The sequence below is a fragment of the Hyperolius riggenbachi genome, chromosome 4 (assembly GCF_040937935.1).
Source record: "Hyperolius riggenbachi isolate aHypRig1 chromosome 4, aHypRig1.pri, whole genome shotgun sequence".
Taxonomy (NCBI): domain Eukaryota; kingdom Metazoa; phylum Chordata; class Amphibia; order Anura; family Hyperoliidae; genus Hyperolius; species Hyperolius riggenbachi.
This window is the reverse complement of record NC_090649.1, coordinates 463,593,307-463,612,911: the sequence shown is the minus strand read 5'-3', so window position 1 is coordinate 463,612,911 and position 19,605 is coordinate 463,593,307. Positions and strand designations below refer to the sequence as shown.

Genomic DNA, 19,605 nt, shown 5'->3' with positions numbered 1-19,605 from the left:
GTGTGCGGTCGGCAAGTGGTTAAAGGTCTTCATATACACATCGATTTTCCCTTTCGATCTTCTGCCAATTTGACCACTCTGATTGAATCAGATGCTTATCAATCACCTTAAAATGTCCAACCAATCAAATTTTGAATGACTTTGACCAAAAATCGATAGAAAGTATTGATTGGATAGGATGTAAGATCTAGTTTAATTGAGGGTGGAGCAGAAGAGGCAGTATATTGAAGGCCTATAGTTCAATTGATTTTCAAAAGATTCCCTTCTTGAAACTATTGAAAAGTGATTCATTTCAGAGAGGAATCAATTGTTTGGAAACATTGGGTAGAAATCTACAGTATATGTGTATGACCAACTTAAAGTGGACCTGAACTCTGGCACAGGACAGAAGGAAAACAGAGAGAAATGCACCCTGTATGTATTTAGATAGTTTAGCAGGTCTAATTCCCCCCATCTGTGACTGGCTGGATAGTGTAATGGTCTAGGGTTCAGCCTCTGATGTAGGAGACCTGGGTTTGAATCTTGGCTCTGCCTGTTCAGTAAGCCAGCACCTATTCAGTAAGCCAGCACCTATTCAGTAAGGAGTTCTATGGGCAAGACTCCCTAACACTGCTACTGCCTACTGAGTGCGCTCTAGTGGCTGCCTCGCAAGCGCTTTGAGTCCGACAGGAGAAAAGCGCTATACAAAAAACGGAATTATGATTATTATGGGATTAGACTGTGAGCCCCTCTGAGGGACAGTTAGTGACAAGACAATATACCCTGTACAGTGCTGCGTAATATGTCGGCGCTATATAAATAAATAAATCACAATTTGATTGCGCAGCTGTGTCAGCTGGCTGCCTAGGCAGACCAGCTAATTTGTAAAATGTAAACACAGGATGTTAACCTTATGTCTGCTTCCATGAAAGCAGGAATGTAGACACTGCAGATTGATTGCAGGATTTGTTTCAGCTGTAACAAAGAAATGCTTTTTCTCTAAAGGTTATTATGCTGTTGCGTATCTTTTAGAGCAGAGAGGAAGTTCTGAGTTCAGGTCCGCTTTAAAGGAAACCTAAACTGAGAAGGACATGGATTTTTCCTTTTAAAATAATACCAGTTGCCTCGCCTGCTGATCCTGTGTCTGTAATACATTTAGCCACAGCCCCTCAACAAGATCAGGCGCTCTGACTGCAGTCTGACTGGATTAGCTGCATGACTGTTTCAGGTGTGTGATTCAGTCACTACTGCAGCCAAGGAGATCAGCAGGGCTGCCAGGCAACTGGTATTGTTTAACCACTTGACGACCAGGGGTGGTTTGCCTGATCTGTGCTGTGTGGGCTCTCCAGCCCGCAGCACAGATCAGGATAGAGCCAGGGCGATCAGACTTACCCCCTTTTTTCCCCACTAGGGGGATGTCCTGCTGGGGGGGTCTGATCGCCGCCGGCTTGCTGCACTTTGCGGGGGGGCTCTTCAAAGCCCCCCTCCGCAGCGTTTTCTGTGCTCCCTGCCTCTCCCTCCCTACCTCTTCCTCCCTGGGCTGCGCAGGACGGATATCCGTCATGCGCATTGTAGGATAGGCTTCAGCCTATCATATGCCGGCGATCCCCGGCCAATCAGAGGCCGGGGATCGACGATCTGCCTTACGGCGCTGCGTGTTTACATTTTGCCGGCGAGCCGCGATCGGCGGCTCTCCGGCTGTTCACAGAGACACCCTCCGTGAACGGACATGGAAAGGCCGCTCGAACGAGCGGCCGTTTCCATGGAAAGCCGCAGACGACCAGTTTACGCCAATCGGCATTAGCTGGTCGTCAAGAGGTTAAAAGGAAACATCCATATCCCGCTCAGTTTAGGTTCCCTTTAAAGCTTTTATAAATAAATAAATAAAACAAGACAATTCATGGGATACATTTTGTAAATCAAACCCCTTTTCTCTACACCAGGGGTCCCCAAACGTTTTGGGTTGAGGGCCGGGTCAACATACTTCAGACTGCTGGGGGGCCGGAGTATACATAAAATGATGTAGAAGTCTTTGCGGGCCAGACAGTGAAGCATACCCAGGTGACAACCTGCAGTCCAATTGGACAGCAGTGTCACCTGATGTGGAATTTGATTGGAAACCAGCAAAATTACTGCTTTCTGGCTTCCATGTGGATGTGTGGTGCCAGCACTGCTATTCTATATGCGGACCACCAATATTTAAAGATGTAGCTGACCGCATCTATAAGTAATACATTTTCTGTGTAGGGGGCCGGTAAAAAAAAAAAAAGAGGGCCACATTCGGCCCAAGGGCCTTAGTTTGGGGACCACTGATCTACAATATAAAATATTCTATTTTTGTTACCTAGTAAGCAACAAAGTACAAAAATGATGCAAGAAAAGTACTGTAATATAAAAGTTAACCACTTGAGGACTGTGGTGTTAAACCCCCCTAAAGACCAGGCTATTTTTCATAAATTGGGCCACTGCAACTTTAAGGGCTCACTGCAAGGCCGCATAACTCAGCACACAAGTGATCTACCCCCCCCCCCTTTTCTCCCCACCAACAGAGCTCTCTGTTGGTGGGGTCTGATCGCTCCCTCAATATTTATTTAGTTTTTAATCAATATTTATTTCTTTATTTTTTTTAAATAAAATTACTATTATTATTATTTATTTTCCCTAGCTCCCTCCCTCCCTCCCCCCACCAGCCAATCACTGTGATCGGCTGTCATAGGCTTCAGCCTATGACAGCGGATGACACCCGAGCCTGTCCCCAGTACAGCGCTGCCTTAGATCGCAGCGCTGTACATGTACAGTATATTGGATGGCGGTTTCGCCATCTAACAGTCTCCGAGCGGCGATCGATGCTGGAAGACTGAAGGTGGCGCAGAGCTCTCCTGCTAGGCCCATAGAAGGCCATTTACGCCAATCGGAGTGGAGCGTTCCTAGGGCTGCCACCTTGGTAACGCCAATTGGCGTGGAGCGGTCGGCAAGAAGTTAATTGGAAATAACTTGATTTGAGAGTTTTTTCTTGCTTGCTAATCGCTAAGAAGTTTAAAAATAAATAAAGTGTTAGATAGATAAAGTTGGATAATGTATATGAAATGTCTGTGCTTCTGGTTCCGCACTCGTACAAATTGTGAAATCAATTATTATTGGTTATCGGATTCAGCTTTGTCCCGTTGAACGCTGAACCATGCCATTTCAGTAAACAACACACATAATATTCTTTACAGAGATAATATTTCCCTGTAAACTTCACTACACCCTCTCCTGTGTTACTGACCCCGCCTCTCCCCACCCTCAGGGCTTATCTTTCACTAAATAATACACAGTACATACCACTGCAGCTCCAGTCCCCTCTGCAGCACCACACACAGCTCTCTCACCATGGCAAGCGTTGCCGCTCAGTTAGCCAAGGACAGGAGTGCCGCCTTAGGTTTGGGCACCAATAGTAACCCAGCAAAGTATCTGGATCAGAGCTTTGAGGAGCTGCAGGCGCAGTGCCTGGCGTCCAAGACTTTGTTTGAAGACCCCACTTTCCCCGCTGCTCAGTCCTCTCTAGGGGTCAATGACCTGGGTCCGAAATCCGAAAAGGTGCAAGGACTGGAATGGAAGAGACCCGCGGTGAGTTTTTTCATATTGTCATAAGATTTTCATATTCCCACTATTCCCTGTGTTATTTTGCATCATTTGTAGTTTTTTTTTTTTTTTTTTTTTGCTGTTTTTATTTTTTTTATTGAATTGAACATTTAAAAACGTGTATTAATAAGCTGAATCCCTAGTTAGAATGCTAACCAGAGTTCTATCTATACGGAGTTTGTATGGTCTACCCATGTCTGTCTGGGTTTCCTCCGGGCACTCTGGTTTCCTCCCACATCCCCAAAACATACAGATCAATAAAATTGGCCCTAGACTACAATGGATATAATGCTGGGCATACACGAGTCGACCCGGCGGCTCGATTAGCCGCTGGATCGACTCCCTGCGTGTCTCCGCTCGTCCCAGCGGGCGGCTGGATCGATTCCCGCTCGTCCCCGCCGGCGCTCCTTATCTTCCGCTCAATTCCCTGCTATTGTCTGCCCGTGGGGATCGAGCGGGGAATTGATCCGACGGGTCATCGGACCTGTCAGATATTATCAATCGAGCCATCAGCAGCTCGATAAGCTGGAAACAAGCCGTGTATGCTTAGCATAAGACTATGGCAGGGATTAGATTGTGATCCCTGTGAGGGACAGTTGGAGACAAGACTAGATGCTCTGTTAAGGCTCATACACACGCTCAACAAAAGTCTTTTAGATGCACGATTATTAAACAACTTGAAAAAGTTGGACAACTTTTGTCAAGTAAACATTTGTCAAGACGACAAGGCGTTATCACTGACTGACGCAGTGATAACACCTTGCATTCACAAAAGTCAATGCAACAGTTGGATTGGTTTGAGCTGCGTTTTATCAGTCGTTGGTTGACTCTTATCAGTGATAACGCCTTGTCTTTAAGGCTCATACACACGCTCAACAAAAGTCTTTTAAATGCACGATTATCAAACAACTTGAAAAAGTTGGACAACTTTTGTCAGGTAAACTTTTGTCAAGACGACAAGGCGTTATCACTGACTGACGCAGTGATAACGCCTTGCATTCACAAAAGTCAATGCAACAGTTGGATTGACTTGAGCTGCGCCTTATCAGTCGTTGGTCGCCTCAGTGATAACGCCTTGTCGTCTTGACAAAAGCTATCCAACTTTATATGCCAAAAGTTGTCCAACTTCTTCAAGTTGTTTGATAATCGTGCATTTCAAAGACTTTTGTTGAGTGTGTGTATGTGGCTTAAAGGTGCCCATACATTATCTATCTTTCTGGAAAAAATCGATCGAAAGGAGTGAATAGGGAATGCTGAAAAATCTTGGCCGTATGGGCTTGATTGGGTTCATGCTGGTTCAAGGTGTGACACCACTAATTCATGCTGGTTCTGGGTGTGACTTCACGGATTGAATGTCTATTACAGGTGTGACTCCACTGGCTGCATGTTGGCTCTTTGTATTACCCCGCTGGCTCCATGATTGTTTCAGGTGTGACTCCACTGGCTGCATGCTTGTTCCAGGTGCGACCGCACTGGCTGCATGCTTGTTCCAGGTGTTACTCCACTGGCTGCATGCTTGTCCCAGTTGTGACTCAACTGGCTGTGTGCTTGCCCCAGGGGTGACTGCACTGGCTGCATGCTTGTCCTGGGTGTGACCCCACTGGCTGCATGCTTGTTCCAGGTGTGACTCCACTGGCTGCATGCTTGTTCCAGGTGTGACTCCACTGGCTGCATGCTTGTTCCAGGTGTGACTCCACTGGCTGCATGCTTGTCCCAGTTGTGACTCAACTGGCTATGTGCTTGTCCCAGGGGTGACTGCACTGGCTGCATGCTTGTCCTGGGTGTGACCCCACTGGCTGCATCCTTGTTCCAGGTGTGACTCCACTGGGTGCATGCTTGTCCCAGTTGTGACTCAACTGGCTGCATGCTTGTCCTGGGTGTGACTCCACTGGCTACATGCTTGTCCCAGGGGTGACTGCACTGGCTGCCTGCTTGTCCTGGGTGTGACCCCACTGGCTGCATGCTTGTTCCAGGTTTGACTCCACTGGCTGCGTGCTTGTTCCAGGGTTAACTGCACTGGCTGCATATTTGTCCTGGGTGTGACCCCACTGGCTGCATGCTTGTTCCTGGTTTGACCCCACTGGCTCCATGCTTTTTCCAGGTGTGACTCCACTGGCTCCATGCTTTTTCCAGCTGTGACTTCACTGGCTGCGTGCTTGTTCCCGGTATGACTCCACTGGGTGCATGCTGGTTCCAGGTCTAACTCAACTGGCTGCATGCTTGTTCCAAGTGTGACTCCACTGGCTGCGTGCTTGTCCCAGGGGTGTGACCCCACTGGCGGCATGCTTGTTCCAGGTTTGACCCCACTGGCTCCATGTTTTTTCCAGCTGTGACTTCACTGGCTGCATGCTTGTTCCAGGTATGACTCCACTGGCTGCATGCTTGTCCCAGTTGTGACTCAACTGGCTGTGTGCTTGCCCCAGGGGTGACTGCACTGGCTGCATGCTTGTCCTGGGTGTGACCCCACTGGCTGCATGCTTGTTCCAGGTTTGGCTCCACTGGCTGCGTGCTTGTTCCAGGGGTGACTGCACTGGCTGCATGCTTGTCCTGGGTGTGACCACACTGGCTGCATGCTTGTTCCAGGTTTGACTCCACTGGCTCCATGCTTTTTCCAGGTGTGACTTCACTGGCTGCATGCTTGTTCCAGGTATGACTCCACTGGGTGCATGCTGGTTCCAGGTCTGACTCAACTGGCTACATGCTTGCTCAAGATATGACACCATTGTCTGCATGCTGGTTACAGGTGTGACACCACTAGCTGTATGCTGGTCCTGGGCATGACTCTGGCTGCTCGCTGGTTCTAAGTGCATAGCTCCCAACTGTCCCTTTTTCGGAGGCACAGTCCCTCTTTGGAAACAAAATCCCTCTGTCCCTCTTTCTCCTTCATTTGTCCCTCTTTCAGGATTGAAGTATAGATTCATGTAAATACATGTATTTTTCTACTTGAAAGTGTGTTTATTTGGCTCCAAACTTTATTTCCATCCTTTAAATTGATATATTTCTTAATTTCAAATTTTAATATGAAGAAAAACTAATAATAATAGAAAGGACCAGTGCGGTTTGAATTCTAAAATTACATCTTTTGCTTATGAATTTTAGTGCTATGTCTAGCAAGGGGTGTGGCAGGGGTGTGGCAGGGGGGTGTCTTAAAGTGTCCCTCTTTCTCATCTCAAAAAGTTGGGAGGTATGTAAGTGTGTTCTCGCTGGTTGCATGCTGGTTCCAAGTGTGGCCCCCGCTGGTTGCATGCTGGTTCCAGGTGTAGCCCCACTGACAAATGCTGGTTCCAAACCCAACTGGCTGCATGCTGGCTCTGAGTGTGACCTCACTGGTAGCATGCTTGTTCCGGATGTGACCCCACTGGGTGCATGCTGGTTCCAAGTGGTTCCAAGTGTATCCACATTGTGTGCACGCTGGTTCCAATGTGGCTCAGGCCCAACTGAAGCCAAAGATTAGCATGACAGCCACAAAACTGTCATTTTATAAAAGGTAATAAATGGCAAAATCTACATTGCAAATATTTCAGTTTTCTTTTACGGACGTGATAACTATTATCTTTTTATTGTATTTATAAAGCACCAACATATTACGCAGAGCTGGAGATTAGTGTAACATCAGTGGATTGAGACTGCAATATTTATACCCACCACACGATGGAAACCTGACCCCTCTTTCAGAGCTAAAGGAAGTGGACAAAGGGGGGTGATGGGGGAAGGGCAAGAGAGAGAGGGAGAACAAAGGAAAAAAGGACAAAGGAGAGAGGCTGGAGAGACGTGTGGATCTCTCTGTCCCAGCCTCTGCGTAAGCGATCTTCGTGTGGTTCAGAGGAACGGACCAGGGCAGAAAGAGGAGTACAATCAGGCTCCAATTGATGCTTTGAAGCCAGGATAGCAAGGAGTTGGACGCGAAACAAGCCACCAGCGACCAGACAGGAGGAATCATCAAGGCACCAGCGACCAGACAGGAGGAATCATCTCACCCAGCCCAGAGGACAAGCCATTCCTGAAGGTTTCTTGCTGCAGCGACTAGATGGGTGAGGGGCCTGTGGCCACAGTACTTTGCGTTTAATTGTGCCTTCGCCTGGCGATCGAGAAAGGACCACTGCCCCCCTCAGCTCAGAGTCTTTTGGAGAGCTGGTCGTGCCATGTGGATTACAAATACCTTCTCTTGAAGGTCTGAGCGCTCCAACTGTAACTTGAATGGGCCCCACCGCTAGCAGACATTATAGCAGTTTCACCACTGGCCAGTGGTTAGTCAGGGTTTGAAATGTTTTAGCTAAGTGCAGTAGCTAGTTGCACCTCCTCTGCTATTTGTGTGAATTGCATATAACTGTTTGCCTGTTTGATTGTTAAGAATTGTACAGCAGTTTTGTCTCTCTCTCACCCAGTGCATTAAGGGGCAGAGTCTCTTCACGGGTGGACAGAGGAACAAACTCTATTTATGACTGTTGCACTATTGAACTGCTATTTCTGCTTCACTAACCCATTGTCACTAAGCTGTTGCTTTTATCTGATGCCATTGTACCCCTATACCATTGTGAATCCTGTTTTGCCCACATCCCTCTCACAGGGCATCTTGTCTGCCCCTAATAAAACCCCTTATAGTTGTTGGTGTGTCGGAGTATTAGAGGGTCCTTTCACAGGACGGGTCATCACTGGGGACAGTAGGAGAACCCAACTCTTACAGCAGCTCCTGTGGGAGTCAGTGCTACACGTGGGGGCTCGTCCGGGATTCTAACCTAGCCCCTTAGAGTGATGACTGCCCTAGGAACAACGAGCCAGGCCAGCAAAATGGACCCAGTCACTGCTGCCCGCTGGTGTGAAGAAGAAAATGGTAGACTACAGTTCAGTGTGGTGATGGATATACCTGCTGATGGATGGACAGAGAATCAAATAGATAAAGCTATCACAGCCCTAGCACTTGATCGTCGGGTGTTCGTCTTAGACACACGGACGGATCCGGAGATCTCTCACACATATGCCCTGCTAGAAGTGAAAAAAAGGCCTTCCCACTTGCTTCAAGAACACAATCTTACAGCTAACGGATGACATCAAAGTTCAGTTGATCCGACCAAGTCCCTCAACCAACCACTCAGACAGTTCCAGTGAAAGGCCACCAAGTAAAAGAGAGGTCTGCTCAGCCTCTGTTGACTCCATGTCCACCACCCCAGGATATCCACCCGCTTCCTTCTACACTGATATGGGAAAACTGATGGAAAATTTAGTGACAAATTCATTCCAACCTATCAGTTATGGGTACAGAAAACTGAGGGTTTGTTCTGGGCAGATACCTGTCCCATCCGGGGAAGATGACTTTGAGACCTGGATAGACCAGGCTGCACAGGCCTTAGATGAGTGGGAGGTCTCAGATACAGTCAAGCGACAGAGGATTGTAGAGAGTCTACGTGCCCCTGCTTCAGATGTTGTCCGGAATCTTAAAAGAGACCAGCCAGGTTGCACTGCCTCAGAGTGTCTGGATGCCCTTCATGAAGTTTTTGGGCAAATAGAAAGTTGTGCTGACTTGATACATCGGTTTGGACATACCTACCAAGAGGAAGGGGAACGCCTATCCACCTTTGTCACTCGCCTGGACAAGATCCTACACCAAGCAATCCTAAAAAAGGGAATGGCACAAGACAATGCAAGTGAGGCTTTATTGACTCAGATCCTAAAAGGTGCACAACCTTTAGACCCTATCATGCTGAAAATTCAAATGAGAGACCGAAGTGACCTTTTCACCTACTCAAAACTGATTAAGGCCATTCGAGAGGAAGAGACACTGTTGTCCGCTAAGTCCCAGAAGATGACCACCTCTGCTGGTTCTGGGCGAAGTAGTGGTAGTGCATCTGTGTACTTAGCACGAACCCCCTTGGAAGCTCCGGGAGAGATGGACAGTAAGACCCCTTCTACTGCTGAGGTCCTCACTCAGGCGATAACCCAGATGGTGCAGTCAAATTCCACTTTACAACAAGCTTTTACTGAGATTCAGAGGTCAATGATGCAAGTGATAGAGACTCAGGCAGGGATGCAACAGTCCATGGCTGATCTGCAGAGAGCTATTGCACACCCTACCCCAGAGGGCTCACAGCTATCCAGAGGAATGAAGAGTAGAAGATATTCAGCCGGAGTAGAGTGCTTTAATTGTGGGCAAACTGGACATTACCGAGCCCAATGCCCTAAACCCCGGCACTCTCGGACCTTAACAGAGGAAGTGCGCCAGGCCCTACAGGATCTTTTACCTGCCAAGCCGGCGGAAAACTTCAGAGGGCCCCGGTGAAGGAGCAAGCCGGGAGCCCACTTGCTTCAGACAGCTCCAGCCCGCATCAAAAGGCTGACTGGGCAATCGTACAGGAACCCTTGAGTAGGATTCCTAAGAGACAATCAAATACGCCTCCCTCAGCAATGGGCCCCAGTGTACAGGGAAGAAATACACATCAATGTGAGAAAGGCCACCAGGAGCATCGCTTAGAGCGTAACAGGAGGCCAAAAGGAGTACAAGCTCAACCAGCCAGGCCTACAAGTACACCTCCTTCTGGGCAAATCCCTGCTAACTTAGTGGGCCCCTCTCCAGTGGTGCCTGTTCAAATAGAGGGCATCTTCACAAGAGCGTTACTTGACTCGGGTGCACAAGTGACTTTATTATATCGGGACTTCTATGATAAGTATCTGCAGCACCTGCCCCTGCGAGAATTAAAAGACCTAGAGATCTGGGGAATTGGAACCGAGCAGCTCCCCTATGATGGGTATCTGCAGATCAAGTTGACCTTTGACCCACTGGTTGTTGGGCAACCGGGAACCTTTGACACCTTGGCCATTGTATGTTCTCGACCCCCAGGTTCAGTGAGAAGTTCTTTAATTGTGGGGACTAATACAGACCTGATAAGACGAATCTTGTCCCCCATAGCCTCCTGCTATGATCTACCACCAGAAGGTGTGCACCCCATGCTTCATCCAGTCTACCAACGTTTAGTCCAAGAACAGAGGGCTCCAGCCGAGGGAGTAGGAAGATTGTGGCGATTGGGGAAGAAGGAGAAACTGTTGCAACCAGGGGAAGTGGCATGCCTTCAGGCATCAGTAAGACTGAGCTGGGATCTGCCAGGACCGCATGTCCTGCTAGAAACCATCCCTGGAGAGAAGACAGCCCCCGGGATAGAGTTGATCCCTGAAGTGATCCCAACAAAGGCACTACAGAAGGCTCAAGGAAAGATCTCCGTCAGTGTTTGTAACACCACTGACTCCCCAGTGAGGATCAAAGCCCGGATGCTTCTTGGACAGGTAGGCTCAGTCACCCCAATTTCGCCATCCCTTTCAGTGGGGGGAACTGAAGATGGAATCCCTGTAGACTGCTTCTACCCAGCAGACTCCCCGATATCTCCAGAATGGAAGAGCAGGATTCAAGCCCTGCTTCTGAAATGGCGAGAGTTATTCTCCAAGAGTGAATTTGATGTTAGGTGTGCGAAAAGTACTCAACATCGCATACGCCTACAGGAAGGCAAGCCTTTCAGAGAGAGATCTCGTCGGATTCCATTTGGGGATTTGGAAGATTTGAGGGAACAGATTGCAGAGTTGAAGAGAGCTGGAGTGATCCGTGAATCCCGAAGTCCCTATGCCTCTCCCATAGTGGTGGTTCGGAAGAAGGATGGTTCCATCCGAATGTGCATAGACTATCGCACTCTTAACCGTCGTACCACCCCAGATCAGTACACAACCCCACGAATAGAAGATGCCCTACATTGCCTAACAGGAGCTAAGTGGTTCAGTGTACTGGATTTGCGCAGTGGGTATTACCAAATTCCCATGCACCCCGATGACAAAGAGAAGACCGCTTTTATCTGCCCTTTGGGGTTCTACGAATTTGAAAGAATGCCTCAAGGTCTTTCAGGAGCGCCTGCAACCTTCCAGAGGCTGATGGAGCGCACAGTGGGAGACATGCATCTGCTAGAAGTCTTGGTGTATCTGGATGACGTGATTGTCTTTGGAAGAACACTGGAGGAGCATGAGCAAAGGCTGGAGAAAGTACTGAGTCGACTTCAGGAAGAAGGACTGAAACTGTCCCTTGAGAAGTGCCAGTTTTGCCAACCGTCTGTCACCTATCTGGGGCATGTAGTCTCAGCTGAAGGCGTGGCCACAGACCCCAAGAAGCTGGAAGCTGTGGTCAATTGGCCTAGACCGCAAGATGTAGCGGGATTGAGATCATTCCTGGGGTTTTGCTCCTATTACCGAAGATTTGTGGAGGGTTTTGCCAAGATGGCCCAACCCCTTACTGAGCTCTTAAAGAATGAAGGTGAGGAAAGTGACTCGAAACTTTCAGACGAGGCTCAATCAGCCAAAGGGCCCAGAAGACCTCGGGAGTCAATACAGGAAGAGTGGTCCGATCGTTGTGAGGAAGCATTTCAGCAGCTGAAGTGGAGTCTAACCCATGCCCCAGTCCTAGCCTATGCTGATCCTACTCTTCCTTATGAACTGCATGTGGATGCTAGTAGAGAAGGGCTCGGTGGAGTGCTGTACCAAGAGCATGAACGGCATCTAAGACCTGTTGCTTATGTGAGTCGAAGTCTCTCCCCATCTGAGAAGAACTATCCTACCCACAAGCTGGAGTTCTTGGCTCTTAAATGGGCAGTAGTAGACAAGCTTAGGGACTACCTGTATGGGGCTGAATTTGTAGTCAAGACAGACAACAACCCACTCACCTACATCCTCACTACTGCTAAGTTAGATGCTACAGGACACAGATGGCTAGCTGCACTGGCTGAGTTCCGCTTCAGCTTGAAGTATCGACCAGGAGTGGGGAACAGAGATGCTGATACCCTGTCCAGAAGGCCTCATAACACTGGAGCTTCGGAAAGAGACTGGACTCAGCTGACCCCAGAAGGGATACAAGCCTTGTGCCAGGGGGCAGAACATTGGGTCAGAGGAGTGACAGGGGCTGAAGTTGTTGGAGTCAGTACAAAAGGGGTCCCCAAACTCTACTGCAACCTGACCCAATTGAAGGATGGGAGCTTGCCCATCCTTAGAAAAAAGGATCTGAAGCAGGACCAGTCAGAAGATCCCCTCTGCCGACTGACCCTGGAGGCCCTAGAAAGCCAACGACCAGAGCTCCTGCAAACTGAATCTGTTGAGAAGGCCAAGATGGTTTACAGAGAATGGAATCGGCTACAGCTCCGAGACGGACTGGTCTACCGTAGAGCTCCTGTTGATGATCTGGAAGAAAAGTGGCAGTTATTCCTTCCTGAAAAACACAGAGAGACAATACTAGTGGCCTTGCATGATGACCATGGTCATTTGGGAGCAGAGAGGACTCTCGGCCTAGTCAAAGATAGATTCTACTGGCCCTGTATGAGGGCTGAAATAGAAAGCTACTGCCACTCATGTCTGCGGTGTATACAACGAAAGACCTTGCCCACTAGATCTGCCCCAATGGGTCACCTACAGAGCCAAGGCCCCATGGAGTTGGTATGTATGGATTTCCTGTGCCTGGAACCAGATATGAGCGGACAAGGAAGTATCTTAGTGGTGACTGATCACTTTACCCGATACGCCCAAGCTTTCCCCACAAGGGACCAAAAAGCTTCCACAGTAGCCAAAGTCCTAGTAGAGAAGTTCTTTGTCCATTATGGTCTACCGCAGCAGCTTCATTCAGACCAAGGTCGAGACTTTGAGAGTAAACTCATCAAAGAGTTATTGCAAGTGCTGGGGGTGCAAAAGTCACGGACTACTCCTTACCACCCCCAGGGCGATCCGCAACCCGAGCGGTTCAATCGCACACTTTTGAATATGTTAGGGACACTTACCTCTGAAAAGAAGCAGCACTGGAGTAAATATGTCTCAGCAGTGGTCCATGCGTACAACAGCACAAAGCACGATACGACAGGATATTCACCTTACATGCTAATGTTTGGGAGAGAAGCTCGACTACCAGTAGATCTTGCCTTTGGCACCTCCACTGATGGGACTTCAGCTGCATCTCATAAAGGCTATGTTGACCGACTTCGGAGGAACTTGAAAACTGCCTATGAAAAGGCCCAAAGTGCTTCCAATATTCGGGAACAGCAAAACAAGAGAAGATATGATCTGAGGGTTCGGGTCCATGACTTACAACCGGGTGACCGGGTGTTATTGAGGAACCTGGGCCTTCATGGGAAGCAGAAGTTAGCTGACCGGTGGAGCTCACAGCCATACATTGTTTGTGCACGGTTGCCCGGCCTTCCAGTGTATCAGCTCCGTCCAGAGGGGAAGACAGGGCCCTTGAAGACTTGGCACCGCAATCACCTTCTACCACTGAATGAAACAGTGCGGGTGCCCCCTCCACGTGCACCATTCCTGCCTAAACGAACCCCAGTAACTCGGTCACAATTGCCTTCTACTGCAGAGGAAGAAGAGGATGACGAGGAAGAGGACCTGGAGATGGAATGGCTGTGGCGGTTTGACCCCATTGTTTCCACACCGCCTATAGAGGACACCTACTCTAGGCCATTAAGAGCTGATGCACAAGAATTCATACCACAGGCCCAGGTTGAGGAGGGGCCAGAACAGGTACCCACTGAGCTTGAAGAGGAAGGAGAGACCCAAACTATTGCTGAGGCCCCATCAATGCCACCTCGGGAGATTGTAACAGAATCCCCCGCGAGAGAGGTTGTAACTGAATTCCCTGCCAGAGAACCCCTAGAGCCTATGGAGCAGAGAACCAAGCGACAAATCAAACCTCCCCTGAGGTTGACATATGACTCCAGAGGAAACAGTTCTGAAGAAGCCATCACCACCGTCTGCAGATCTACTGAGACACAAGTCCATCAGACCACTGTACCAGTGTGTGATACCTCCTGCCCTGTACCCGACACACCATGGTGGGAAGTTCCACTGCCCACAACTCAGGATAGCTTCAGTTACCTAGTTACATCTAGGTATTAAGTTAATTTGTAGTTAAAACTTTGTTCTTTGGGGACCAAAGACTTTCAGTGGGGGAAGAGTGTAACATCAGTGGATTGAGACTGCAATATTTATACCCACCACACGATGGAAACCTGACCCCTCTTTTAGAGCTAAAGGAAGTGGACAAAGGGGGGTGATGGGGGAAGGGCAAGAGAGAGAGGGAGAACAAAGGAAAAAAGGACAAAGGAGAGAGGCTGGAGAGACGTGTGGATCTCTCTGTCCCAGCCTCTGCGTAAGCGATCTTCGTGTGGTTCAGAGGAACGGACCAGGGCAGAAAGAGGAGTACAATCAGGCTCCAATTGATGCTTTGAAGCCAGGATAGCAAGGAGTTGGACGCGAAACAAGCCACCAGCGACCAGACAGGAGGAATCATCAAGCCACCAGCGACCAGACAGGAGGAATCATCTCACCCAGCCCAGAGGACAAGCCATTCCTGAAGGTTTCTTGCTGCAGCGACTAGATGGGTGAGGGGCCTGTGGCCACAGTACTTTGCGTTTAATTGTGCCTTCGCCTGGCGAGCGAGAAGGGACCACTGCCCCTCTCAGCTCAGAGTCTTTTGGAGAGCTGGTCGTGCCATGTGGATTACAAATACCTTCTCTTGAAGGTCTGAGCGCTCCAACTGTAACTTGAATGGGCCCCACCGCTAGCAGACATTATAGCAGTTTCACCACTGGCCAGTGGTTAGTCAGGGTTTGAAATGTTTTAGCTAAGTGCAGTAGCTAGTTGCACCTCCTCTGCTATTTGTGTGAATTGCATATAACTGTTTGCCTGTTTGATTGTTAAGAATTGTACAGCAGTTTTGTCTCTCTCTCACCCAGTGCATTAAGGGGCAGAGTCTCTTCACGGGTGGACAGAGGAACAAACTCTATTTATGACTGTTGCACTATTGAACTGCTATTTCTGCTTCACTAACCCATTGTCACTAAGCTGTTGCTTTTATCTGATGCCATTGTACCCCTATACCATTGTGAATCCTGTTTTGCCCACATCCCTCTCACAGGGCATCTTGTCTGCCCCTAATAAAACCCCTTATAGTTGTTGGTGTGTCGGAGTATTAGAGGGTCCTTTCACAGGACGGGTCATCACTGGGGACAGTAGGAGAACCCAACTCTTACAGCAGCTCCTGTGGGAGTCAGTGCTACATTAGTTTAGGTTACAGACAATATTTAGGGGTGACATACAGCAAAATGACAATACAGGAATACAAGAAAGTCCAGATCACGCAGCACAGTATGAGTACCAGGTAATGCTTAGTCACTGGAGGGGAGCATGGAGATTAGGCAAGTTAGGTTCACTCAGATGCATAGCATGGGTTCACAGTAATGGAGGTGCCAGATCAGGTAGGACACAAAAGGAGGAGGACCCTGCCCAAAGGCTTACAATCTAGAGGGAGAGGTAAGGACACGAAAGGTAGGGGACCAGAGTTCTATGATGGTGGAAGTGGAACTGCATATGTTCCATCCCTAACAAATGGCAGAAACAGTACAGGGTTGTGTCGTGCTAGCCATAAAAGCAACATGTTTTGAATAAGGATGATAACTAATGGCAAGTGTTCTCAAGGCATTTTTCAATGTGCCTGCAAAGCATTCACATCCTTTAAAGTGTTGCAGGAAGACTGGAGGACACACATGACATTCAAGGGCTGATTAGTGTCCAGATTGCCACATCAAAACTTCTTGGAAGCACTTAGTAAACAAGGGAACATGTCACCTCAGTGGTTCTCTAGCCCTCATGTTTATGTCAGTAGTTGCTGACAGACTGTCAGAAGACAAGAAAATAAGATACAACACAATTCTAGGAAACAAACATTTTATTGGTGGATAGTGTCGGAAGCTGTTAGAAATGTAATAACCAACAATAATTATCCTTGGAGAGGAAACACCATAATTACTTCCCCAGGAAGTCTCCCTGTGGTCTCCAGCCCCTTCATCTTGAGGGCTCATTCACACTGAGGGCGTTTTTGCCCTTTTTTCAAGCGCAGGTGATTTTCAAAATCACCCATAAAATGCTTGTGCAATGAATCTCTGAGGAGGTTCATATCTGCAAGTTACGCCCACTTTTCGGTCGGCAAAGCTTTACCTGTACAATTTTTGGGGCGTTTTTGCTATAATTGAAGGTATAGGAAAAACGCAAAACGCTCACAAAATTGCTTTGTGTAGCGATTGGGTGAGCGTTTTTAAGAATAAATACGCTGAGCTTTAAGGGAACCAGAGAGGAACATAATAAAAAAAAGAAGAAGATTTCATACATACCTGGGGCTTCTTCCAGGACCATAAGCCTGGATCGCTCCCATGCCGCCATCCTCCGCTTCCTGGATCGGCAGTACCGGGTCCCGTCACTTCCGACGGACGCGGCCAATTGTCCGCATCACAGGGGCTCCCTCCATACCCGTACATGGAGGGAGCTCCGTGTGATGCGGACTATTGGCCGCGTCAGCCGGCCGACTGGCCGACTGGCGGCCATGACGGGACCCGGTACCGGCGGATCCAGGCAGCAGAGGACGGCGGCGTGGGAGCGATCCGTGCGTATGGGGCTGGAGGAAGCCCCAGGTATGTATACAATCTTTGGGGCCTCTGGTTCCCTTTAATTCACAAAACCATGCTAACACTTAGCACGCCTGTGCAAAGCTGCTCTGCACGTGATAGCATACGCGTAAAGCTTTACGCTCGTAAACTATTGACTTCACGCAAAGTCAATAAATTACGTGTGTAAAGTTTTGCGTGCATTAGATCGCATGCAAACCAGCTTAGCGTGCTACGGGCATGCTAAGCATACACTCTAATAGGTTAACACGCAAAGCGCCGTAGTTATCGCATGCAAAGTGCACTCATCGTGCGTACGGCGTAACGCCGTACACGTGCTAAAACTTAGCACGTGAACAGCATAAACTTTTCACGTGCAAAATGCTTAGCATGCAAGTTTGCACGTGCAAAGCCTTAACACGTGATAACTGAGTTATCACCGGCTAGTGAATCAAGCCCATAGTATTTATACTTTCCTGGGTCAAAGAGTTCACTTCCTGACTTGCGTCAGGGAGTGAATTACAGAACAGCTCTGGAAAAGCGCTTTTAGGAGAAACACATCGCGCAGTGGAGCCCCGGGAGGGGGGGAAAAACGCACAAAAACGCAAAACACTTGCGTTTGCATTTTCCATTTTAGGTGTGAGGACTTATTCAGGTCTGAAGTTCTCCCTCTCTTGGATGAGTGACAATAGTCTTGTGGGCAGATTCCTGAGTAGCTGTCCTGTCAACAAGGACTGATGTATACTTTTTCTACACTCAGACCAACTTATTTTTTGGCTCCCTTTCCATGTGCACCAGCTCTCCTCTATTCTAGTTGTGAAAGCTAGGTGGTAAAAGGACCACATTCATATCTCATAAAGCAGGCAAATCGACCTCTAGTCCTCAAGGAATGAACATTTTTGGCACAGCTCAAATTAATTTGACGGGACTGAATCAGGAAAGGTGGGGTCCGTCCATCAAGCAGAACACATATCTCTGCTCATCCTAAACACTGATATGGTTATGACCCTCAAAGACTGGAGTTCAACACCTGTGTCTTAAAGAGACTCCGTAACAAAAAATGCGTCCTGTTTTTTATCATCCTACAAATTCCCAAAGCTATTCTAATGTGTTCTGGCTTACTGCAGCACTTTCTGCTATCACAGTCTCTGTAATAAATCAATGTATCTCTCTCTTGTCAGACTTGTCAGGCCTGTGTCTGGAAGGCTGCCAAGTTCTTCAGTGTTGTGGTTCTGCTATGAACTCCCCCTTCTAGGCCCCGTTCTGCACACTGCCTGTGTATTATTTAAATTAGAGCAGCTTCTCTCTTATCTTTTACATGCTGGATAAATCGTCCTCTGAGCTGGCTGGGCTTTCACATACTGAGGAACTACAAACAAGGGCAAAGCTGTTTGCAGGAAGAAAAGAGCAGCTTGAAACTTCAGTGCATGAGAGATGCAGGGGGAAAGAAACACACAATGATCTCTTGAGATTCAAAAGGAAGGCTGTATACAGCCTGCTTGTGTATGGATGTATTTTCTATGTGTGGACATACTGTACATCAACCGACTTCCTGTTTTGGTGGCCATTTTGTTTGTTTATAAACAAACTTTTTAAAACTGTTTTTAACCACTTTTAATGCGGCGAGGAGCGGCAAAATTGTGTCAGAGGGTAATAGGAGATGTCCCCTAACGCACTGGTGTGTTTACTTTTGTGCGATTTTAACAATACAGATTCTCTTTAAAGGACGTGAAACCCAATTCCCAATCCCAAAAGGCAACAATTTGACAAGCCAAGAGGAAAAGTAATGTGGGCCCATCATATAGATATACAAGACAAGCAACAGAGGTTTATCCTACCACCAAAGCCATCGTTTTGTGATCATCTTTTGAAAACTAGTTCCCCTTTTTCCTTAACAAAGGGGTCCTGTTGACTCCTAAACATTTGTTTTGGGGATCAATACAATTTCTCTGTCAAATAGGTCCTGGTGACCCTAAAATGTTGGTTTTGGTGATAGAATAAATCTCTATTACTTGCATCATACTGTGTGCTGACCCTACTTTAATTTTAATTAAACTTGTTTTCACACGTATTGGCCTTTCCTTTTTGGAAGGAGATTGCACTTGAGTACCTTCTTCTAACCTGTATTATGTTTTCTCTCTCTTAGGAAATAAAGGCCAATCCTCAGTTTATTAACGAGGGTGCCAACCGTGCTGATGTCCGGCAAGGATCTTTAGGTAAATACTTGTCTCCGTAAAGCAGTATATGACTGTGGGTGTTTCCGGGAATTATTCCGTTAGGGAAAACATTTTTGTGGCTCACCAAAGTAGGCGACATTAGGACCAGGCCAAATAAACATAATTCAAAAAGGCATCAATGCTCCGTACGAAACAAGCAAAGTCCGATAGGATACTGGGTAAGAACTAGGAACAGACAATAGACATAAGTGTACAAATTATATGGATGTAATCCCAGGAGAGCACACGTGTGAATCGCACACTGATCGTATTGCCAGGGCCTACCCAGCATCATGCCAGGCAGCACAGTGGTGTAGTGGTTAGTGCTCTGGCTTTGC

The 19,605-nt window shown here is 47.9% G+C and overlaps 1 protein-coding gene across 1 annotated transcript in view; it reads left to right on the top strand.

The window, feature by feature from the left end:
- Positions 1–3,351: 3,351 nt before the first annotated feature.
- LOC137570978 (calpain-8-like) overlaps positions 3,352–19,605 on the top strand; it is a 124,309-nt gene continuing 108,055 nt past the window's right edge. Inside the window, exons 1-2 of the mRNA XM_068279676.1 lie at positions 3,352–3,588; positions 19,198–19,267. Coding sequence (XP_068135777.1) covers positions 3,352–3,588; positions 19,198–19,267 — 307 coding nt within the window. The remainder of the gene's footprint in view (positions 3,589–19,197; positions 19,268–19,605) is intronic.